The 23,983-nt window shown below is 41.0% G+C and overlaps 2 protein-coding genes across 26 annotated transcripts in view; both read right to left on the bottom strand.

The window, feature by feature from the left end:
* The window catches only part of osbpl5 (oxysterol binding protein-like 5), a 60,073-nt gene extending 51,926 nt beyond the window's left edge, over positions 1-8,147 (bottom strand). For 2 of the 3 annotated variants that reach the window (XM_049574045.1, XM_049574044.1), the window contains exon 1: positions 7,920-8,146. The gene's annotated coding sequence lies outside the window, so the exon portion shown is untranslated. Of the gene's footprint in view, positions 1-7,919 lie in introns of all 3 variants that reach the window. The other variant, XM_049574043.1, reaches the window with a different exon arrangement.
* A 2,631-nt stretch (positions 8,148-10,778) lies between these two features.
* The window catches only part of ptprjb.1 (protein tyrosine phosphatase receptor type Jb, tandem duplicate 1), a 52,091-nt gene continuing 38,886 nt past the window's right edge, over positions 10,779-23,983 (bottom strand). For 9 of the 23 annotated variants that reach the window (XR_007449131.1, XR_007449138.1, XR_007449144.1 and 6 more), the window contains 15 exons: positions 23,701-23,955; positions 22,947-23,207; positions 22,445-22,705; positions 22,096-22,359; positions 18,404-18,673; positions 18,036-18,299; positions 17,548-17,814; positions 17,269-17,418; positions 16,861-17,062; positions 15,760-15,875; positions 15,559-15,649; positions 15,319-15,470; positions 15,112-15,199; positions 14,707-14,797; positions 14,198-14,236 (listed from right to left, as the gene is read on the bottom strand). Coding sequence is in view for 1 of the 23 variants with exons in the window: in XM_049573901.1 (XP_049429858.1) it covers positions 12,536-12,700; positions 12,808-12,943; positions 13,041-13,201; positions 13,356-13,472; positions 14,102-14,236; positions 14,464-14,540; positions 14,707-14,797; positions 15,112-15,199; positions 15,319-15,327; positions 15,426-15,470; positions 15,559-15,649; positions 15,760-15,875; positions 16,861-17,062; positions 17,269-17,418; positions 17,548-17,814; positions 18,036-18,299; positions 18,404-18,673; positions 22,096-22,359; positions 22,445-22,705; positions 22,947-23,207; positions 23,701-23,955 (3,425 nt within the window). In the remaining 22 variants the exon portion in view is untranslated. Of the gene's footprint in view, positions 12,701-12,807; positions 12,944-13,040; positions 13,202-13,355; positions 13,473-14,101; positions 14,237-14,463; positions 14,541-14,706; positions 14,798-15,111; positions 15,200-15,318; positions 15,471-15,558; positions 15,650-15,759; positions 15,876-16,860; positions 17,063-17,268; positions 17,419-17,547; positions 17,815-18,035; positions 18,300-18,403; positions 18,674-22,095; positions 22,360-22,444; positions 22,706-22,946; positions 23,208-23,700; positions 23,956-23,983 lie in introns of those variants that run through there. The other 14 variants (XR_007449133.1, XR_007449135.1, XR_007449141.1 and 11 more) reach the window with 4 other exon arrangements.

Raw genomic sequence — 23,983 nt, 5'->3', positions numbered from 1 at the left:
GTATCCGTTTAGTGTAACCTAAGAGTGTCACTTTCTCTCCTTACCTGGCCACTCCATTAAGAAAACAGAGACTACACACACTCCACAGCCTCATAATTACAATGCTTGCATTTTCTGAGGCAACGCAGTTAGGAAATGACATTCATAGTTATTCCCTGATTTGTCAGTAGCCAATGACATGCCATGACGTGAACACATACGCAGGCAGACGCCAAAAATTCGAGCCAATCTGACAAAGTCTGCACAAAGCACCATGATGACCATCCAAAGAGGGCTTTAACAGGCTGATATTAAACCCGTGACGCAATCAAGCCTCTCAGCATCACCTCTTTCGTAATAAATCACACAGTGTAAGAAAAGTATGTCATAACCTACAACAACCCCACTGTAAACTCAACACAGACACTGCAGCTTATCCCTTGGAGCTGCAGATTATCAGCATTTAACATGGGGTGTCCACAGTGCCAGTCATTTGGATGACATCCCTGTGCAACGCCTGCAACTCAGAATCTGCTTAACAACAAATGCAGATCGTAACAAGGACATATGAACTCTTGCCACATACACATTATAAATTAGTATAGCACAGACAGGAAGCAACACAAAACAAGCATGTATCACTGCACACACACAAGCCCTTAAATGAAACTAAAAGTTGCATTTGTGTGATTTTCTGTGCTCAGTTTTACCATATCTACAATTCCCACAAAGTAAAAACACTTGGTCCAGAGTAAAGCTGGCAGCATTTACACAAGCAGCAGCTCCATACATTAAGTTGGAGATGAGTGAGAGGTGGATATCGATTGCAGAGGCGCTAGCAACCGTGAGAACGCTCCAGCCGCCACTGCCTCTGTAAAAAGAAGAGCAGTGGATCTATGGTGTTAAACCTGCTCTATAAATACACGCACCAGCTACCCACCAGCCGAGGAACAAACGTAATGGGGTCAAGAGGTTAGTCACAAACCCTAAATTTGTGTGTGTGTGTGTGTGTGTGTGTGTGTGTGTGTGCGCGCGCGCACGCCATGGATATGGGAAGCAACAGGCAGACAGATAATGAAGAACCATGAAGTGAAGAATTTGTTTTTTTTTCATGTTCAAAGAACTGAAATGGAAAGAAGGTTGTGACAGGAAATTCTGTGAAACGAATGCATCAAGAAGACTGGGAAAAAACATTGCCTGCATCCTTAATTGCAGTCACATATCTCACAAATTATCTTCAAGATAATTCCTGCAATATTGCAATAAATAAACAGATGAATTTACTTGCATAACACCTGGCTCTTGCATAGGTCCCTTTTCTCTTCAACCTTAGAGACAAATGCTTCTATATCCGAGCTTTAATACCAGTCCGATTGTATCCATCTGTGGTTGCACACACTAATCTTTTGTGGGATATTTACATCGGTGTAGGGTCCAGTGTTTGCATACCAATATGCTGCATATTAGCACAGGGAAAAGACAAGATGGTAAAAAGACTGGGCGCTGGGTTTTTGAGGTAAAACAGACTAAGTGTGGAATTATATTTTACCCAGAGTTGGTTTAGAGACTGCCAAGAGCTTCATTGCTCTGGCAGTTGAGTTCCACCTCTTTCATTCCCTCAACATCAGGTAATTAATAAACATTTAGATAATTAGTTGTTGACCTTTGTGAATAGATGCAGAATCCTCCACGTCTGCATTGCGATGCATGTAAGAAACAGTTATTTCCTCCACCCCTAACAGGTTGTCACAAGCAACCTCACTTGAACAAGCAACAATATTGGCCCATGCTACAGAACAGCAATAGGGATAAAGGGCTGCCCTTTTGGGTTTTAGTAAAGAAAACAATAATAAGAAAACTGAAGAGACAAAGATTATTAGTTATCAATTGCTATATTATGCAAATAACATTTTCAGTACTGTGCAGTCTGCATGAAAATCTCATGGTGGCAAAAATCCAGTTTCTGGTTACATAATAAAATGTTGCATCTGAGTCACAAATATGGTTTCAGATGACTTTAAACAGTAACTGTTTGTCTTTGTCTGACTTTTCTAATGAGAAAAGGGAAGGCTGCTTCCCCATATGAATGCGTTGCTAACACAAAAGACTACTGTCTGCAGACATTACAGGGTGTTATAATACCAGTGTCATCGCGAAAAATAGATGATATTATAGCAGTTAAAATTGGGGACTTGCATCTCACAGATGGGTGTAACAAAAATCACAGTGATGTAATGTGGCTTTTACAGTGTGACCTCAACAAATAATGTCTCCATTTGGCAATACGGCGTGTAGCATATATCACTTTGTGTGCTCTCTTGTTCCTAATATAATAATGCAGCTATATCATAACCTTGGAAATGTCAGCACTGCCGTATTGTGTTTGCACAGATGAGATTTCTCTGGGAAGAAAAGTGACATTCTGTGAGAAAGGGACCCGTTTTTAGATATAAAGGCCAACTCACAGCTGTAAAGTAACTTAGGACAAAAAAACTCTGCAAGACCATGGGAGGAGAAGGGAATCTTGGCACAATAGAGGCTGCTAAAAGTGCGTTTGCTCTCTGGGGGCAGAGAGACAGATTCAATATGGAGCAGTATTAGCCTAGATTCCCCCACTAGGTGTCGGGGAAAGCATTTATATCTCAGGGGAACTGGAACTGCGATGAGCCACTTATCAAACCCTGGAGTAGGACACCTCTATTGTTAAGAGCAGTCAGATTCAAACTAATAGTTTATAGGGCTCAGTATCTTGTGGGAAATTACTGGGAAGAACTGTCATACTGGTCACATACTGACAACCAAGTGGTATGTGTAAAGACTTAGTGAAGTGACACTATCTTTTTGACAATACTGCCTGCCTAGAGACTGCTTCAGGACTTTCTTTCCACCTTGTACTGATACTATATATTTTGAATTCAAACAAAAGCTTTAATTAACACTGGCGTTCAAAATGAATTATCATCAGTTGCTTTAACTCTTATTGTTGCTTCCACAACTGATGCATGACCATGGCAATGCAAGTCAGTGGTGAGACACACCGAGCACATTTTTGAATATTTAAGAGGCAGCAGAATTTACATGATGACATGAAAACAACTCAGGACGGTCAGCTTAAGGTCAACGACGTTGTAAACTATTTTTTGTCAGTAAAACAAACTTGTGAAACATCATATGGGACAAATAAACTTCAGTACAGCTCTGACATCAGCATCTGCGCTACAAAGAAAGCAGTGATGCTCCAGCTTGTTGACTGAATTGGAAGCCCTGCAGAAAACAAAAGCATCTGCTGTGTTTTACAGTAGCTAGGTGAGGATCTATTCACTGCCACTGCCATGTACACTGCTATTTATTATTTTAATTCCAATGATAACTTCAAAAAAAAAACTGAGTTCAATCCTAGCTGACTGCACACCAGCTAAAGCCTTTGTGCTTTTTCAAGGGACAAAACACCTGCCTGCAGATAAACCTTAAGATTGAACTGGTTGGGCATTCAGTGGTTGACTGGTTTAAGGAGTGTACCATGAAATGTTAACATTCCAGACTGATGGTGGCTGGTAAGATCCCCTGTGTCCATCTCTGCCCCTGCATTTCCTGTCTCTCAATACTGTCATACTTTCAAATAAAGGCAAAAAAAGAAAGATCCAATTAGATGAGTGATATTGGATTTTTGCTGAAATCCAATATGCTGATATTGTCCAACTCATTTTGGCCAACTGCTGATGTCGATACCAACATATATGCACATATTTTTTTCCTCCTGATTGCAGAGAATATCAAGACTCTCCTGTAGTGGAAATAACACATTATTATGCCAATTATTATCGTGGTGGCCCACTGGCAGGTGCAGACATAAAATACAATGCTTTTCAAAATGCACACATTAACTGGACAAAATGAGAAAACCGCTTAAACTTTGGTTACATGTAAAACGGCCATATTGAATATTCGGTAACATTAAAAAAGTGAATTGACAGGCTTGGATGATGCTTTCTCTGGGACAATCTTGACAATAACGACAATAACCATAACAACCAAAATCAACTCATTAAAGTTGCATAATCAACATCCTATTCTGCAAAAACGGAAGAAACCATTGGAATCACTGGGACTTACATGGATAAAAACTGGACAAATGTGTGAACTGCTGGGGACACTGGAATGAATCGGATAGACATACACATAACCATCATTTAACCTCACTATATTGTGCCGCTTATGTAAATACAATGCCTCCTTTTTTACAGACCAGTCTTGTTATGTTTTGTCAAAGTTTGTAAGCTTGCTTCTTGGAAAATTTGAATAAAATGAAAGAGTTTAAAGTTACATAATTATAACATCATCGCTTTGGGCTGTCATATAGGCAGGAATGTTTACTTCGGGCTGATGCCAAGATTTAACTTCAAAGCTTTAATTTGCCGATAACATAGGGCTTTTTTTGCCTCTATGCTTATGGTGGATACTGAAGGTTAGAGTGGAAATGTGGGAGGAGAGAGGAGAGGTGACGTGTAACAAAGGTCCCCAGCTGGACTCGAACCAGACGGGGACACTGCAGTCTGCGTCCTAAACCCCCAGGCTACCAGGACACCTTCAGACGGCTTCGCCTATAGAGTCAGACTGACATGAACGTGGTATTTTCTGAGTATTCCTCACAGCACAGCATGGAAGTTGGGACATCTGTTGCTGTGTCTTCCTGCTAGAAAAAGCAGCGATAAAAAAACCCAGCACTAACCACCCACAGAAACAGCTCAAACAGCTCTTCACATTCTCACCACCCTTTTCTCTTTCCTTCATTCACTGCTACTCTCTCCCCATTTGTCATTCACGGCAGAGCAAAGCCACAGTTCTAGTTGATAGGCTTAGGGACCAACACCATTAAATATCCCCACCTGATTAGTGCAAGGTAGACTGTCACATGGTATGACTAGACTCTGGGTGTTAAGAGATCAGCACAGACAGAAAACCTCACATCATTATAAAAGCAAGGTTGGAAAGACTCAGGAGAAATGGAATAGATGCTGATTTGCTTTGTAATAAATGATTAAGACTCAGGCTAATGAAGGGCATTAGACATGGAGTATTTAAAGCAACACTGATTTGATCAAACCCAGATATGCAAATAGGAGAAGTCTGTTGCTATTGATCTCATGACCTATTTCCAATGGCCACACAGTATTAATGACCTTCAAATGCCTGATATGTTTCCATGCCTGCTACTGACACCACTTGCAGTCTGACATTTGGGGCCATTCAATATCAGATCAATTTTTGTCCAGTGGCAGGCTGACAGAGAACCCTAATACTGGATATCAGGCCTTCAATTGTTACGTATAACCCACTACAAAAGATGGAGTCAACTGACTGTACAGACAGAGACACTGAGACAACAGAGCCATGACAGTGCAGAGAAAGTCGGAGACAAGAGTCAGACTGTTCAACAGTCTTTTCTCACTCAGCTGCAATTTCCCAAATATCACCAGACATTTCACTCCTAGCACTCCGGTAATCATCTCCCCTCGTGCTTGGATAGCTTTCTTTTTTTCAGTATTTTTGAGTGACACATTCCAGTAACCCTTTTAACTATTAACTAAAGTGCACTTCTGTGCTATTCTCATCTCTAGCAAAGCTCAACTCCACATAATACCACACGATTAAAGATGATGAGCTCTTCTATCTTTGTCTGCACTGGGAATAGACAGAGATGGATGAAACGAAGTGGCACTGTGAAATCACCACATTTAGTCTTTATCTCATCAAGATCAAATATCACTATATAGCCTGGCCCATACTGTATGCCTGACGCTGACACCAATGTCACTATTCTAAGATTTAAGAAATCTGCTAATATTGTTTTTTTAATGAATATTTTTTTATAATAATCTCTCAAACTCGCTTTATTCAAAAGGTCCAGTGTGTAGGGTTTAGGGGGATATATTGGCAGAAATGGAATATAATATAATAAATATCTTTTCTTTAGTGTACAATCATCTGAAAATAAGAATTGTTGCGTTCGTTTTTTGCAGTAGTAGCATCGCCATGTTTTTACAGTAGCCCAGAACAGACACACCAAACTCTGGCTCCCGATAGGACCATTTGCATTTTCACGTCCACCACTGCAGTTCGCAGCCCCTCCACAACAAGCGGTGTTAGAAAGACACTGCTTTTTTAACATGAAACTTCTTCATTCAGTGTTTTTACTGGTTTAAATCGCTGGGTATATTTCATTTTGGAGACGAGGAGACTTCTGTGGATAATTCAAATTCCAGTAAAAACCTCCTGAATAATGAACACTGAAAGAAATCTCACTGGTAGACGTTTCAACTGGTTGCAATCTGCAATTCTCACCATTAGATGCCACTAAACCCCCTTAATCTCACACAACGGTCCTTTAAGATGTGACTGATATGTGTGAGGAGGGCATTTTGGGGTTGAAAAATAAACTTCTCAGTGCTATCTGGTAGACGAGCTATGTAATGGACAACCTTTTTACATTACCTCAAACATATTTCTGTATTATGTAGGCTACTTGTAGAAAAGACTCCCGCACACTGTCAAACTTGCAAAAATAATGATTTCAATACTGCTGCAACGTTTTAGCATTAAAATGATGGCCTGATGAAGGTCTAGTCACCGAATTGTTGCAGGCCTGATGAAGGTCTAGTCACCGACACATTGCAGGAGCATTAAAATCATTATTTTGCATGTTAGACAGTGTGCAGGAGTCTTATCTACTAGTTTAATTCTTCTCGTCCCTCTCCTACGCACCTGTTTGAAAACAGATGTGCAAAGTATTAAGTTAAGTACTTCATTTTAGTATTCCTGTACTGCAATGCCCTGCTACTTATAAGGTAACATATAGGTACCAATATGTCTGCAATAAACCAATATGGCCAGTGTCAGTATACTTACAATCACAAGAGCCCTTTAATTCTAGTAAAGACAGCCAATACTATCAATATAAAGGGTGTGTTTGCTTGTTTTATATAATCTGTCATACAAAACTGAATATTACCCAGTGCTCTAAATATTATTTGAGAAAGGTCTCTGCAGAAAAGGTTGTGGACAGTCACAATGTGCTGGTAGGAAACACATGTCAAAAGGTTACAGCTCTGGCATTACACCAGAAACACTGGAGCTGAACCATGCTGAAGATGTCTTGGCCTGCGCTGCATATACCGGTGTTTGACATTTAAATGTCCACCAGTCTCACAAGGCTCTCCTTTGAATCATCTGCACACTGCATCATGTCCTTACGTTGCTTACTGCATGACATAACGACGATGTACTAAGTGTTACGTTTCCTGTGTGTGTTAATAAGGTTGTTGTGAAGTGGCTTTAATCGCTGTGATTATTCCTCCAGTGATTGCTCTGCCACTTGTGCTGGGATATGGGTTATCCATTTTCGTATGGTCCGATCTACCCATGCAGCTCAGCGTTACACTTGAAGCAGGCGATGGCAGGAAGCGAGTAAACAGGATATCACAGAGAGGTACTTGCCCTTGCTTGTCACAGCCACCCTGGACATCGGCTCGGCTCATGGTTGCCATGCAAACAAGTGACAGCCAAGCTGCAGCCGCACGGGGCATGGTCTGCTAACGTTCACTTTATGTAGCTAGCTTGTAACGTTAGCCACTACCCGGCCAGACGGCACCCACCCACCCACACACACACACACACACACACACACAGAGATAACGTTACCACCTCCACTGACCAAATTCCTCCAAATATTGCGACGCTGTGGTCCTCAAAACTCCCGTCCGAAAAACACAAATCCTCCCAATTCTCCCACTTAATGCTAACTGGGCTCCGCTAGCTAGCGCAAGTTAGCCCACAAACGTAACGATAGTTGAACGGACACAAGTAACGTTCGCTAAAAATAGCAAGTTATCTCTCGACGTGTCGGCGTGCTGTAGTAAGGCAGCAGTTAAATGTAAACTTACTCTGTGTCGACCAGCGTGGCGCTCATATGGTTGTTTCCGAGCTGTCCTCCCAGTCCAGCGTCATAGCACGGGGTTGTGTTGAGATGGCTGGGTGGAGGGGAGCAGCGGGTGGGCTGTGGCGGACGGTAGGAGTCGGCTGGAGGAGAAGTTGCTCTGTTTCAACATGGAGAGTGTGGAGTGGACTGGATCCTCCTGCTGCGGTTCATCTGGCTGGCTGGCTGGCTGGCTGCTGCTGCTGCTGCTGCTGCACAGGGAGCCCGGGCGACACCTGTGGCCGCAGCAGCGTATAACACCTGCTGCATGGTGTGCTGGAGGTATTAAAGGGGAACACCACCCAAATAAATGATTGCAACATGTTATTTCCATAACCTTGGCAAGTTTAATTTATAGCTATGAACATGAGCTATTCTCTTTTAAAGCAAGAAATAAGTGTCAAACTTGTATAAAGTCTGGAGCTGCTCCATAGACAAGGAACAGGTGCCTGATTTTGGGGACCCACTAAATGTTTGTGTCTGTTTTGATACCCACATGAGCTTTATTTTACTGTAGTTTTCTCAGATCTGACACAAAAAATGTCCCCATATACTCAGAACATTCCCCTGGGTGCTCTCACGGTGGTTCCCAACTGGTGGGTCGTGGTCCAAAAGTGAGTCGCGGGTCCATTCTGAGTGGACTGCAAGTGACTCGCACACATGCCAAGTTTGTAAGAACACACTTCTGTTTTTTTTAAGGACAGTGAATTTTCGACACAGAGCTTTTATAAATGACTAACAGACAGCTACTTGACGTAGACCACAGACTAGCTCGAGGACATGGCCAAATGCAAGTCCTTGATCTTGAACTTATGACAAAGGAGAAATCTGGACCCCATGGCCAGACCAGTCGGGAACCACTGATCTATAATATTTTTCCCAATTCATTGTCTGTGAAGCACTTCCAGACTTTATACCCTACCTTATGACATCACAGATTTGAGGTTTAGCCCTCCAGTTTTTCATTCATTCATTCATTTTCCATAACCACATATCCTATTAAGAGTCCCAGGTGTGCTGGAGTCTATCCCAGCTGTCATTGTGTGAGAGGCAGGATACACCCTGGACAGGTCACCAGACTTGCAGGGCTGACACACGGAAACACACAACTATTCATGCTGGCATACACACTTCTGGGCAATTTGGATTCACCAGTTAACGTAATGTGCAAAATGTTAACGACTCCAACTGAACCAAGAAAACTGCAAGAAAGTATTGGACAGTGTATTTGACAGTGGTGCATTGAGTATCAAGATTTGTATTTTCATTAAATGTAGCAATACACAATTTGAAAATAAAGAAAATGTCATGCATAAGATTTTTTATCAAGTAAAAGTACGGTGTTATTAGAGATATGTATGTTAAGTATTAAAAGTAATTGAGGCAGCATAACTGACCCTGTCATAGTTATATCTCATTTTACTGGATTATTATTACATGCATTTAAGTGTAAGTACTATTTTACTGTTTCATACGAAAAGACATTGTTGGAAAAAGTAGCTACGACCTATACCTGTCAGATACTGTACTTGTAGTGGAATAGGAGGACAATATTAGTGAAGTGCATGTAGAAGTAGGAAGTAGGAGAAAATTGCTGTATCTAAATAAGTATAAGAACCTTAAAGTTGTATTTAAGTACAAAACTGGAGTAGTTGCACTTGGTTACTTCCCACTATTCCCTAAAAGAGCAAACATCGTCACTCTTATTTTTCATTATCACAATAAACATGCATTTACAATGTGTACGCGTCAAGTTTAAAGTCATCATGCTGCTACGTCTCTGCTTAAAGAAGAACAAGGCAAGACCTCCACACAGCTGTGTGTGTGTGTGTGTGTGTGTCTGTGTGTCTGTGTGTGTGAGTGCGTGTGTATGTTCCTCCACTTAGGCACAAATCCCCATTTGCCACTGTTTTTTTTAATGTTTTCAAAGACAGCTAAAAAAAAAACAAAAAAAAAAAAAACACTATTATCGCCTCAATCGGAAGCCGAAATATTCCGGTGTAATCTATTATGGTGGATTTACTGGCACATAAGCATTTGAGCTCATCATTAAATTTGGATCACCTAGTTATCTTTTGTCCTATTTTAATTTTGTGTCCGCAGGTTGGGTCCCTGTCCCAACAGCTCCATCTCTCTGTGTACCTTTTAAGAAACTAGAAAGAGGCCTTTAAAAAATGTCACATCTATTTTTAGATCCAACTTGTGGTCCTGGCAGACATGAAACAAACATGATGAGTGATAAATATGTGAGACATATCTGGCTTATTGAAGCCGACATGCTGACAAACTCTTATGTTACCACCATGCCAGCAGTGACCTCTGTGTGAGAATGACTGCCCTTAAAAACACCTCCGTAATGCACCAAATCCCCTGGGCGCACAGGCCTGATGTGAGCTGTAAAAGTAGAACTTTTTGAAGTCTCCGAGTAAAAAGCTTTTTCCTCTTGGGGTAACAAACAGAAATGGCGTTATTTATTCAGCCTCTGAGGGTGCACTTAGCTACCTGCAAGCTCCTAGTTGTTCTGAATAATGCAGAGGTGTGCCAGCTTAGTCCTCCTCTGCAGCATGCAGCATGTTCTATTGTTTGCTGCTTTTGATCTTTCCATTTGACTGAAACAAATTTTACTATTTCAACTGTTTGCACAATGAAGTCATTGGGAGTGATGTTACAATCTGTCACACAGATTGTGCAAGGTATGATTTTAAAATTGTGAAACATTCTGGTGAAAGCTCCAAGCTGTTGGGTTCTTGTAAAGGAGAAGTTCCCCTGCACTCACTCACACAGTGATTTAAACCACACATTACAGAGCCAAACACAAATGTGGGGTAAAAATGTAATAGCATCTTTAATCTCATTTTGTTTTACAGATCAAAGGGTACACAAACATTAAATCCTCGCCCCTTTGACATTTATTTGCATTGTACCAGCAAGCATCTCATAAAGCCTTTAAAGAACATCCTACAACTTTGTGACTATTTGCATTAAGTGCTCTTGGTCATTAAGTACATTATCATACAATAAAAATAAAACATGGACTTAAGAGTATCTACAAGCTAACCACACACATCAATCACTATTAAAAAAAAAACGTACCTGCCTCATGGAAAATTCTGCCCTTTAGAGCTGAAAATAAAGCTCCTCTGGTGAGTTTAACACACAGGAAATGTCCTTAGATAGACCAGATATGCAGCAGGAAGTGACATAACATGTTTGGGTTTTTTGTTTCTGAGGAATGTACAATGTAGAGAAGAAGGACATTAACAAAACAAAAACAACCGGTGTGACCTCCAAGTTCTTCAAAGTACTCACTGGTGCATAACAGATTTTAACACGAGTGAAATGTTCCGTTTTCATTGTCTGAGTTCCTGAGCTTTTGTATAATGTCATACAAAAAATGTAATGATCAAATGTGTGGGGTGAATAGCAAATTGGTCCAAAGTTTTACAAAGCACTCGCAAAATCTTATCACAGATACCGATTAATAAAAATAAAGAAAAACATCTCTAAATAGTTTAAAAAAGTGGACAGTGTATAGAAAGACAAATGCATCCAGTGCATCATTGACTACAGTGTATACACGTACAAAAGTCTCTACAACAACAGTAAAACTCCTTCTCCTATAAGGCATTGCACAGTTCAAACTGGCTTTACAGGTGCAAACAGAACTAGCTGAACGATCTGACGAACTTAATCTTAAGGTTCCTGCAACAAGATAATATAACAGTCCCTGTTTGTCTTGTTCAGTTTAAGACAAAAATAACAGAGTGCCACCTACTGGCACTAAAGCATACAGGCTTTGAAAAGGCATGCGGTGTTCATACCAGCAATTCTTTGTACAAGGCAGTTCAATTAATTCATCCATTACAATTTTTTCTTTGTAATAAAACATTTACAGCATCCAGTACATTACCTGAGCAAAAAATGTAATCATCTCTAAGTCATATACAGTAGTAAACAAGCAGGAAAAGAGAGAGGTAAGAGAGAATCAAATTTTATATTTGACCAAAGTTTACATATGATCCAAATATTTTCGCACAGTGACTTTGTTCCCTATATTGCAGTGGTTCTCAACCAGATGTCCAGTGCCCTCCAAGGGTCCTTGGAGTTCCAGGGGGGACCCCAGAAAAATTGGGAATAGTTTCTTTCTCTATTTAATGCATAACAGAAGTGAGCTCACTGTGAGCAAGAGTCATACGAGTGACTATTCTGATCATAGGTTTCGCTCTTCTTAACTGCATTTGGCATCTTAATCATATCTAACCAAACCAAAATCTTTTCAGGAGGAAGTCCCTTCGGCAAAATCCTAACCGTCACCTAATGTGTATCAATTTAAGGGTCCTTGACACAAAAAAGGTTAAGAACCACTGCCCTATTGTATCTCCATATACAGCTCCCTCCATAATTAAACACACAAAATTTTCAACAAATAAATACAACAAAATAAAGGTTTAAATCCAGAAAGCTACAAGATTCTTAACCAAAGGGTGACAAATATAAAAATAAATACAGCAGACTCTGTTTAAAGTGTTCCCTTTGCAAATGTCTGCTCAGTTTCTTTGCTAAGAGGAAGACCTGAGCGGGTTCTCATACCTTTGAATTCTTGAACCCGTTTTTAGGGTAACCTTTTTTTGGCTCTACGTTCTCGTAAATAGAGAGTGCAGCAGTGTTTTGGTAGATTAGATCCACGTTGGTTCCAGTTCTTGATCTGATGATGTCCATGGCACACTGGTTTAGGAACACATACTGGTCCTGCAGGGACATCAGAGAGAGAGAAGTTTACAGAGCTGCAGCAAACTTCATATACTGTTTCAAACAACATGCACAATAAGACAACTGTGACAAAGACTGTGTCCTACCTCTGTCTGCACCATAAGGGGCCGGTGCATGCGCAGATCGTGGACAATGCCATACACGTCCACATAATATTCCCTTTCAATCTGGAAGATCAAATGGTCGATGGCTATGAAGGTACCTGTGCGTCCAACGCCAGCACTGAGTGTAGACGGCGCAGGGAGAGAGACAGATTAGCAGATGAATCTTTGTGCCATTTCTGAAATTACAATGTCTGTGTGTGTGTGTTCTGTCGGACCTGCAGTGAACCACAGTAGGAGAGTGTCTGGAGTACTGGTCCATGTGTTCTCTGACCAAGTGTCTGAAGCTGATGAGGAGCTCGGTGGTTTGTGGTACCCCGTGATCCGGCCAGGCTGTGAAGTGGAAGTGACGCACTGAACGGGTCTCTGCTGTTTTCACCTGAAGGACAGACACACACACAAATACAAAATATTTTAATGCAATGCAGGGAAAGTATTCTAAACTAAAGGTGTTAAATAAGCACTAATGGGTGGTGACGTTTTATCCTCCTGAATCATTCTTTCGTTGGAATATGTCACAACTTGCCACTTACATTTTTAATGTCAAAGTCCCTGATGGTCCAGTCTTCAAGTGGTATTTCAGAGGTTGTTGTCACAGTGATGTTGTCAAAGTGCTTGATGCCAGGAGCCCAGTATTGTTCACATTTTACCTGGAAAAGAAAGGTAAGTGTTCAGTTGAAACAGAAACAGAATATAGAAAGCTACTTTCAGGATTACCAGTATTTGAAGTATAAGTGCATTGTAGTCATTAGCGCAAGTTTAATTTTGGTTGAGCAATGCTCCGGTTATGCATTGACTTATTTTTATCTGTTTTGTTTCAGCAATTATAATGTAATGCATTTACTATGCGCAACATCTTTACTTAAAGAGGTACACAAGCAGATGTCAGTGATAATGCACAAGTAAATGTGTGGCACACCCAGGCAAGCACGTGCATCTCAGTGAGAAGAGTTCATTTTCATTTTTGTGCATTTCACTGAGCAGAGTTTAAATGCATGGGCTTGACCAAACATGAGACTGTTTATGCAGAGGTTCTTGAAGTCAACACAACATGGGGCGAGTAACTGATTAGAATGATCATTTTATGGGTGGAGTATTCCTTTAACATGGAGGATGCATTCATAGAATATGTTACTGGTTATGTTTGGTATGCGACATTTAGTGTCCAGGAACAACAGTCTGCTGGCTAACGTTAGGGAAGACATAAGGGTGTATGTGTGTGTCCATGTATGTAAACATACACATTGTTGCTAGGTGTTGTTTTTGCATTCATACTCACTCGTCCCTGTTCGTTACAGCGTGTCAGCATGACCAGAGTCTGTACGTTCTTCTCCCAGATCATCCTCCAGAACTCGTTCACTGTGGTGGGCAAAGGGCCCTGAGCTGCAATAAACTCCTTCCTGGAGTTGTAACCCTGTCAAATAAAACATCAGCCCAGAGACATGACACAAACACACATCCTGTTCAGGTTTCTATGAGTCTGTCTAGTGTTTTCAATGTAACCGTAGATAAAGGAGGAAGAGTTTAAAAAGCATGACATAAAGCAAAAGGAATGAGCAGTGATGTCGCCCACTAGAATGTTTACTGATGCTGAAGCAATGACTGAGGCAGAGAGCTGTTTGAAAGAGTGTCAGTACGCACCGGCATGTAGTTAGCATTGATGTAGTCATCATATGGACTCCCATGGATAATAGAGAGTTTCACCCTAGAGGAGTCATCTAGGAGGTGAGAAAAGAGAAATGAAAAAATGCTATGTACGTGTAAAAGGTTAACTAAAAATGAGATTATGACAGTAGATATGGTATGATGGGCGATGATATGGTGTCAAGAGTGAAGAGTGTTATTGTTGAGAGCAGCAGAGGTGCATTTCTTAAGGTGACTCACAGGGAAGCACGTTGTTGTAGCGGTTCTTGGGCTTGTTCTCCAACATCAGAGCGTGTGTTTTAGACTGAGTTGTACCAACAAGCTTCAGGTCCTTTTAAAAGACAAGAAACAAGTGTGACTGATGATTGGATGACTCGCTTTATGCCCCAAATCTGGTGCATGTAGAGTACCAAAAAAGCAAATTAATATTAGTAAGGATCACTGAAATGTGTGGTCATCACATTTACACATGCTCATATTGCCCACATTATTAAATTAAATACTTAAATCTATATAGAATAAACAGTAATATATTGGACATTATTTTAACATTTGTCCCAATGATGATAAAGAATTTTTAGCAATAATTGCCTGCTACAAGTCGGCTAATTTATATACCAGGAACCCTTAAATATTGAGCGTCACCTCAAACTCTTCAGCAAAGCCACAATTGGAGTCTGCTCTCTGCTTCTTGTAGTAAGCCTCATAGTCCTCCACCCTCACCGGCACACTTCTGCTCAAATTGACACCAAAGTTTGGACAAGAGTCATGAGTTGCGTTCAGAAAATCACTGTCTGTGAATTTCATTGGCAGATCTTATCATATGTTATCATTTAAAAGATTTATACTTACACTTTGGCTCTGCAGAAAAAGAGAGGAAAAAGCAATGTTCACCAACACTTTTAGAAACAATTCTTTTACTTAAACATACAATAACATGGCAGAAATAAAAAACCTACCTCATGGAATGAATCTGGATGTCTGACGTTTCTGTCTTAGATAACCTAAAGTAAATGAGCAGCAAGTTTAGAGTTTAGTACTATGCACACTCACTCTGCAGTCATCTTTTTATCAATGATAACAATGACAGACCTCTTCCAGTAGATAATGAAGCCGATGAGGATGATGAAGAGAATGAAAAAAATCGCCAATGTTACTCCAACCGCAATGCCAATGACTACAACTAAAATTTTGACAGAGATGACGACAGAAAGACAAAGAAAGAGGCCAGTGAGCATTTCCTCACTTCAGGGGAACATTTCATAGTTAAACCTTTGGTTCTGAATGAGGTACCTGGGTTTGTTGGGAGTGTGAAAGCAGGAGAGATGGGCATTATTGATACCAGTGATTCTTGATAATTCACAAACTTGTCTTGCAGCTTCAGGTCAGTGAACAACACAATAGCATATCTGCAGGATTGAACACATCCGTTAGGAGATATACACATATCTACACTTTAACCTTTTTTTATTTGTTCATAATCTCTGAATGTCTTAAAATCAGGGCTGACCCGAATGCTTTAAAGCTTCTACTGTTGCCATGGTAATCGACATCCAAATCAGTATTTGAATGCTTTTTTTCCTGTACCATTACCCCAAAAATCCCAATAGCCCACAAAGAAGAAAATAGTAATCCAATATAATTCCTTATGCATCAACATCACGTATTAGTTATTGTCAGACAGGGATATTTATACGTAATGATAAGCCCAGTTTTGTACTATGACATTTTGATCACCAATGTCAGGCATACAGATACGCCAGCATGATGTCGAAAAAGTCAAACATCTGGAATAGTCTCCAAATTTACAAAGATTAAAAGTTGAGTGCCAAATATGCCAAAGGAAACTGGCAAATCACCTGAAAACAGTATGTAACAGCTTAGTCAGCCTGGAAAGTCTCCTTCTTTCCAGCTTTTATGGGTAATGTTACTATGACCTTACTGCTCAAAAAGTGGCTAATTGTCACAATACATTAGGTGCATCGAGTAAAAACTGATGTTTCAAAAAATCATCTTGCATTATCCCCCACCCTGATCCACACAAATTCAAAGCTTTGATTAGCTGGTATTCAGGACAGCCCTAGACAAGACAACCATTCACACTCACATTCACATCTACGGACAATTTGGAGTCATCAATTAACCTATCCCCAACCTGCATGTCTTTGGACTGTGGGAGGAAGCCGGAGAACCCGGAGAAAACCCACGCTGACACGGGGAGAACATGCAAACCTCACACAGAAGGGCTCCTGCACCCGGGATCGAACCAGGAACCCCCTTGCTGTGAGGCAACAGTGCTAACCACCACACCACCGTGCCGCCTTCAAGAAGTCACTATTGTATATTATCTCCTTCTGCACACCTATTCATACACCATATTGTTTGTGTTCTTACTGGTATTTTCCATTGGCATCCAGAACACCATTAGTGTAGCCCTCCCATGTGGTGTCGTCTCCTACTTCAATGATCAGATCGCTCTCTCCACTCCGTGTCTGTAACTCGTTCTCTCTGACTGTTGCCAGGTATACTGGAGTGTCCCCTGCCTTCCACTGTCTATAAGTTTTCCCCAAGTACTTTGTCAAATTAGAAGTGTCATCTGGAGGGACAGGGATTACAATAAATGGCTTATGACAGGGGAGTTCTTGTAATGAGTCTAATATATTCATAATATAAAACAAATTTAAAAAAAAAACAAAAAACAACATCACAGGAAATGCTTTGATGAGGCATAAATCATTTACTGTCCAGCAAACGGTCACAAACTACTGAATTACGATAGCACAATGTAATTACAACACTCACCAGGTTGGTTTTTTGTCACCAGCACGCCAACATGTGTGACTGGCCCGTTGATGTTGTTCAGCAGGCTGGAGTTAATCTGAAGGGTGAACCTGTCATGCTCTGTGCTACTCCTCACCACTAGGGACAGAGAGTTCTCTGGAATAGGTGGATCTTCAGAGAAAAAAAAGTAAAAAGAAAAGATTCTCTTTGAGAGGTTTTACCACAAATACATATTGAATGTATTAGTACCTACATGCAATTAAGTGTATATGTCATTATAACGTTCACAAAGCCACCTACTTGTGATGCCTGTTTGGCAGGGAAGAGACACAGGAGTGCTGGGTCGTCCGCAGCTCTGAGTCTCCACAGTCAGCGTGTATTCAGTATGGTGACGAAGGTTGGACACAGTATAATTACAACAGGTGCTTGTTGATTTGATGATCTCGTCATCGTTTACAGTGACCTGGAAGCCAGAGTGTTGGCCATTGGGTTTGCTCCAGGACAGGATGACCTTTGCATTTGTTGTGTTTGTACCTTTACATTGGAGGTCAGTCACCGGGCTTGCATCTACACCATCAAACAGAAATTAATGTCAGGAAAAACATAACATTCTAATTAGCTGCTAAATTCCTATTAAATAACATCTTAAAACTCAAAACGTGACATTCATTTTAAGCTAATATCTCCTAAAAGGCTTCCCACAATTTCCATATGGACAGATAAAAGACAAAATGATTTTAAACTATCTGATGGCAATATTAAAATGAATCACATTGCTATGACCATACTTGTGCAGTTGGAAATCCATCTTGGGGCACCCTTGGTTCCATCAGACGTCACTGTGGTGACACTGATGTTGTAGCGTGTGCCAGGAACCAGCCATTCGATTTCTGATGGACTTTTTAAATCCACTTTATTATAAATGGGCCCATCTGAGCTTTGCCAGGTCAGATTGTATCGATAGCTTTCCTTGTATTGGTCAGGTACGGCCCACATCACTGTGATGCTCTTCTCTGCTGGAGAAGCCGTGAGAAGCTTCACACTGAATGGTCCTGATTGTTTGAAAGAGATTAGAGAGATGTAAATGTTACTAGACAGTAAAGGTGAGACATGAAAAGGTTTGTGCTTGCACATTGCTCAGAAATAAAACCCTTACTTGTGGTGACCATGTGGATCTGAACCTTCTCGCTCTCAAAACCCATCACACCCACTGTTGCTACAGAGATGTTGTAGGAAGTCCCAGAAAGCAGAGGGGTAAAAGTATGACTGGTGTTGTGGGTGCGGATGTATTCTCCTCCCTGGAGTGATAGGTTAGTCAACTGGTAGTGGAACGATGCACCGGACATCAGAGGTGCTTCCCCCCACCTGATGTCAATAGAGCTGGTTGTCTTTCGCAGGATGTCAATCGGCCCAGGAGGGTTAGGGACTGGAGGTGGAATTGCAGAATGTGAACTTCACAAGCAATGTCACCAAAATAGTCTTGTCAAAAATAACAATACATATCGTTCCAGAATGTCTCAAATGGTTTCAATACTCATTTTCCACAGCATTGATACACTGGTACGAGCTGTATTTTCTTGCTCTCTCTTATTCTTAATGTTAATACAATCATTCTGCTGTTTTCTGTTAAAGCCTTGTTATATTTATCTTACAATAAAATAAAATAAAAATATTTTATGCATTAAATATCTGTTTATATAAAAAATTGTACTGAAGAACAATATTTTTCAAGGTACTGTATCAAAGTTAGAAATTCCAGTATCATGACAACACTACACAAAAATATGAATCCTTAAAGAACCATACCGATAGTGTTGCATGTTTTTTATTGCGTATACAAAAGATTTTCCATTGCTGAAGGCCATGTTCCAAAGCATTCATTGGGCTGGGGTATATGTTTTGCAAATATATACTATTAATTTCCTTTGTATGTTTTGATTATCCTCATGTACCTTTTGTATATACAGTACAGGCCAAAAGTTTGGACACACCTTCTCATTCAATGCGTTTTCTTTATTTTCATGACTATTTACATTGTAGATTCTCACTGAAGGCATCAAAACTATGAATGAACACATGTGGAGTTATGTACTTAAAAAAAAAAGGTGAAATAACTGAAAACATGTTTTATATTCTAGTTTCTTCAAAATAGCCACCCTTTGCTCTGATTACTGCTTTGCACACTCTTGGCATTCTCTCCATGAGCTTCAAGAGGTAGTCACCTGAAATGGTTTCCACTTCACAGGTGTGCCTTATCAGGGTTAATTAGTGGAATTTCTTGCTTTATCAATGGGGTTGGGACCATCAGTTGTGTTGTGCAGAAGTCAGGTTAATACACAGCCGACAGCCCTATTGGACAACTGTTAAAATTCATATTATGGCAAGAACCAATCAGCTAACTAAAGAAAAACGAGTGGCCATCATTACTTTAAGAAATGAAGGTCAGTCAGTCCGGAAAATTGCAAAAACTTTAAATGTGTCCCCAAGCGGAGTCGCAAAGACCATCAAGCGCTACAACGAAACTGGCACACATGAGGACCGACCCAGGAAAGGAAGACCAAGAGTCACCTCTGCTTCTGAGGATAAGTTCATCCAAGTCACCAGCCTCAGAAATCGCAAGTTAACAGCAGCTCAGATCAGAGACCAGATGAATGCCACACAGAGTTCTAGCAGCAGACCCATCTCTAGAACATCTGTCAAGAGGAGACTGCGCGAATCAGGCCTTCATGGTCAAATAGCTGCTAGGAAACCACTGCTAAGGAGAGGCAACAAGCAGAAGAGATTTGTTTGGGCCAAGAAACACAAGGAATGGACATTAGACCAGTGGAAATCTGTGCTTTGGTCTGATGAGTCCAAATGTGAGATCTTTGGTTCCAACCGCCGTGTCTTTGTGAGACGCAGAAAAGGTGAACGGATGGATTCCACATGCCTGGTTCCCACTGTGAAGCATGGAGGAGGAGGTGTGATGGTGTGGGGGTGTTTTGCTGGTGACACTGTTGGGGATTTATTCAAAATTGAAGGCACACTGAACCAGCATGGCTACCACAGCATCCTGCAGCGACATGCCATCCCATCCGGTTTGCGTTTAGTTGGACGATCATTTATTTTTCAACAGGACAATGACCCCAAACACACCTCCAGGCTGTGTAAGGGCTATTTGACCAAGAAGGAGAGTGATGGAGTGCTGCGGCAGATGACCTGGCCTCCACAGTCACCGGACCTGGACCCAATCGAGATGGTCTGGGGTGAGCTGGACCGCACAGTGAAGGCAAAGGGGCCAACAAGTGCTAAACACCTCTGGGAACTCCTTCCAGACTGTTGGAAAACCATTTCAGGTGACTACCTCTTGAAGCTCATGGAGAGAATGCCAAGAGTGTGCAAAGCAGTAATCAGAGCAAAGGGTGGCTATTTTGAAGAAACTAGAATATAAAACATGTTTTCAGTTATTTCACCTTTTTTTGTTAAGTACATAACTCCATATGTGTTCATTCATAGTTTTGATGCCTTCAGTGAGAATCTACAATGTAAATAGTCATGAAAATAAAGAAAACGCATTGAATGAGAAGGTGTGTCCAAACTTTTGGCCTGTACTGTATGTAGCCTAGATTAATAAACTTGTGTATATGCTTAATAAATATATTTTCTTACTCAATTTTGACTGTGAATTTGCAACAGGGTGTGATTGTATATACATTTATCATAATTATCATTTATTATAGTGACAGCTTTTCATCAGGAGGAGTACGAGTACTTAACTATGAGGAAGTACATGATTTGTTTATATACTACTATTGATGTTGACTATTTGGTGTGGTATGTCACATGTGCTTTAGAATGGATTATGGGTATTTAAAGGTCCAGTGTGTAAGATTTAGAGGGATTTAGTGGCATCCAACAGCAAGGATTGAAGATTGAAGACAGGCTAGTGGTCTGTCTACAATGTGCCTAACAGTGTCAAGGAAACATCGATTTGTAACGTGAAATGGCTATATTCAGTGTTTTACCACTTTTTGTGATGATTCTGTTTTGGTTTTGGTTTTTGGGAGGGCTTGTGTGTGGCAGGGGGCGTGGCTGGCTCTTCCCACTGCAACTGACAAGGCATACCTGTTTCCACTCAGCTTATCAACCTGCCTGCTGTACATGTACCTGGTCTTCACTGCCAGTTAATGCCGTACTCTTCCTCAGTGTTGCTTCTGTAGTGATTTCTTCGATGTGGTTTTTGTCAGAGTTTTTCATGCCTTGTGCGTTTTTGTGCTCACTTGTGTTTTTGCCCTGGTTTCCAAAGGCTACTGTGTTCTTTGCAGTTGCTAGTCTCAACTTCTACAGTACCAGAGTGTTTTTACATGTGCTCAGCCCTTGTGTCATCTTTAGCGATCTGTCTCTCTTCACTGGTGGACAACCTCCTAGCCAGCCAGCACCCTGCCTCCTCTGCCTGCAATTCTGTTTTTTCCTTCGTCAATAAACTCTTTTGTTTCCATACACCTGCATCCATCTCTGCTTTGGGGTCAAGCCAGAAACCAAAACCTAACAGGTTTTAATCACCTGGTCCGTGTGTTTTGGAGCTAAAGAGACCTCTGTGGATAATTAAGCTCACAGTAGAGGGAGTTCTAAGCAGGAGAAATTTCAGCTGTTTACAATCTGCAATCATCACCGCTATATGCCACCAAATCCCCCTAAACCTCACACACTGGACCTTTAAAGCATTGTCATACAGTTTAAGTAGCATTTTAATCATTATATTTCAGTGTTTTCATCACTGTCATTGCCATATAGAGCTTTGGGCTTTCCCCTAAAACCCCCTGAATCTTATATTCTGGAGCTTGAAGCATCAGCTGTACTCATACTTACAAGTTGCATTGGTAACGGATTCAGATGATGCATTGAAGGGTCCACTGTTCGTGATCACCACGGCAGTGTAAAGCCTTCCAGCAAGCAAGCTGTCAAACAGAAAGGAGGTACTGGTGGAGTCCAGCTTTTCCTCCTTTGGAGATGTGAATGTGTTGTTCAGATAAACTTTATAATGCTCCACATTCCCAAAAGGTTTGGCCCATGACACCAGGATGGAACTATTGGAGCCCTGGCTGGAGATACTGGGTTGCACTGCCTCAGGCTCTGTTGATGAACAGAGGAGGAAGTATTAGCGCTGATCAACCACCTTGATAATCTGAAAGAAAAAAATGACAGGTAAGAGTCTTACTAGTGTACTGAGAGGTGCAGCGCGCTTGTCCTTCAGTGTCATCCGCTGCCCTGACCGAAACACAGAAGGTGCAGTTGGTCCCTGGGGTGAGCTCTGAGATCTCTGCATCTACTCCTGCGAAGGTTTTGTTTTTTGAGCCACAACCTGAAGTCTCAAGTCGATATGTGTAGTCACTCTTATATTGCAGTGGTTTTGTCCAAACCAGACGTACAGCAGTTGTGTTCAGGGTCTTAGCTTCCAACGATCCAACACTATACGGACCTACAGATAAAGCAGAAAGTGTCTTATGAATCTGTCAATCAATCAAATAAGCAGCACTCTCCTCCTCAAAGGCCACATACAGCTACAAATTAAAGGAATAATCATAAACTAAACTTTTTTTTTTACTTTACTCTTGAATTGGTATTTACTTTGGTTGCTTTGCTTGTTTAGTTAGGGGGAAATTTAGCTACCAGTACTTCCCAGGTGTAGACACAACATCTTGGATAGGCTATATACATACGTGTAAAGTAGGACACTGTCCTAGGATCTGCCTGAGTGCCATCTGCTGTCTGTGTGGTGACAGTGAAGCTGTAGTTACTCCCAGAGAGGAGTTCTCTGATTGTTGTGTTTCTGTCAAAGACTGTCTCAGACACAGGAAAAGACCCGTTTGTGGTCTGCACCACATACGAATAGCCAGGTTTGCTCTCCAGCTGTTCCCACTCCAAGGTCACTTCACTTGTGGTGATTTCTGTCTGTCTCAGCATGGTCACAGGGTACGGTCCTGAGGAAAATGTCAGTGTTTTCACACGTCAGATGTGGGCAACATAGTGATAAATAATATCTGTGGTTCACCACACAGGCATGAGGAATTAACAGTTTCTACAAAAAAACATTTGGAAGTCAATAATAATCAGCAGATATGTGCTCAATATGTCACCTGGTGTTTCTGGGTGTCCTTAATATAGTCACTAGCTAAATTAAATTCAAATATTGTGTTAACTTAACAAAACACTGGCATTTTTACTTCATGCTTATTGATAAACTACTGTATGTAAGTACACAGTATTCTTTTTATAAAACATTATTTTTTGGCAAATACTTCTGCTGCCAAACATCTCTTTGGAATCAGTCACTGTGAATATCACAACAACATCTGTAAATAGATGATAATTAAACTAGAAATCCACACCTAAAACTGACTGAAAAAGGACACTTCTTCACTATATAAAAAATAAAAACCCTAGTGTGATCGTGTATGTATTAATCACACTCACTGGTATAGTTTTCTGTTGTCACTGCTGTGCTCTCATAGTTCTCCTCACCCACAGTAACAACAGAGATATTGTAGGGGCTTCCAGATTGGAGGTCGTCCAGCAGGAACCAGTTGTTTTCCGTCACAGAGGAGCCATTAAAGCTGGACACTCTGAACCTGTACTGATTATGGTCCATGTCCTCTGGAGAGGGCCAGGTGAAGTTGATGGACTTCACAGTCTGAGACTCCACCATGATGGGACCAGGAGGGTTGGGAACTGAACAGGAGAGGGAAGAGTTTTGTTA

Source organism: Epinephelus fuscoguttatus, linkage group LG4, assembly GCF_011397635.1.
Source record: "Epinephelus fuscoguttatus linkage group LG4, E.fuscoguttatus.final_Chr_v1".
In the NCBI taxonomy this organism is placed as follows: Eukaryota; Metazoa; Chordata; class Actinopteri; order Perciformes; family Serranidae; genus Epinephelus; species Epinephelus fuscoguttatus.
This window is presented reverse-complemented; position numbering and strand designations above follow the sequence as displayed.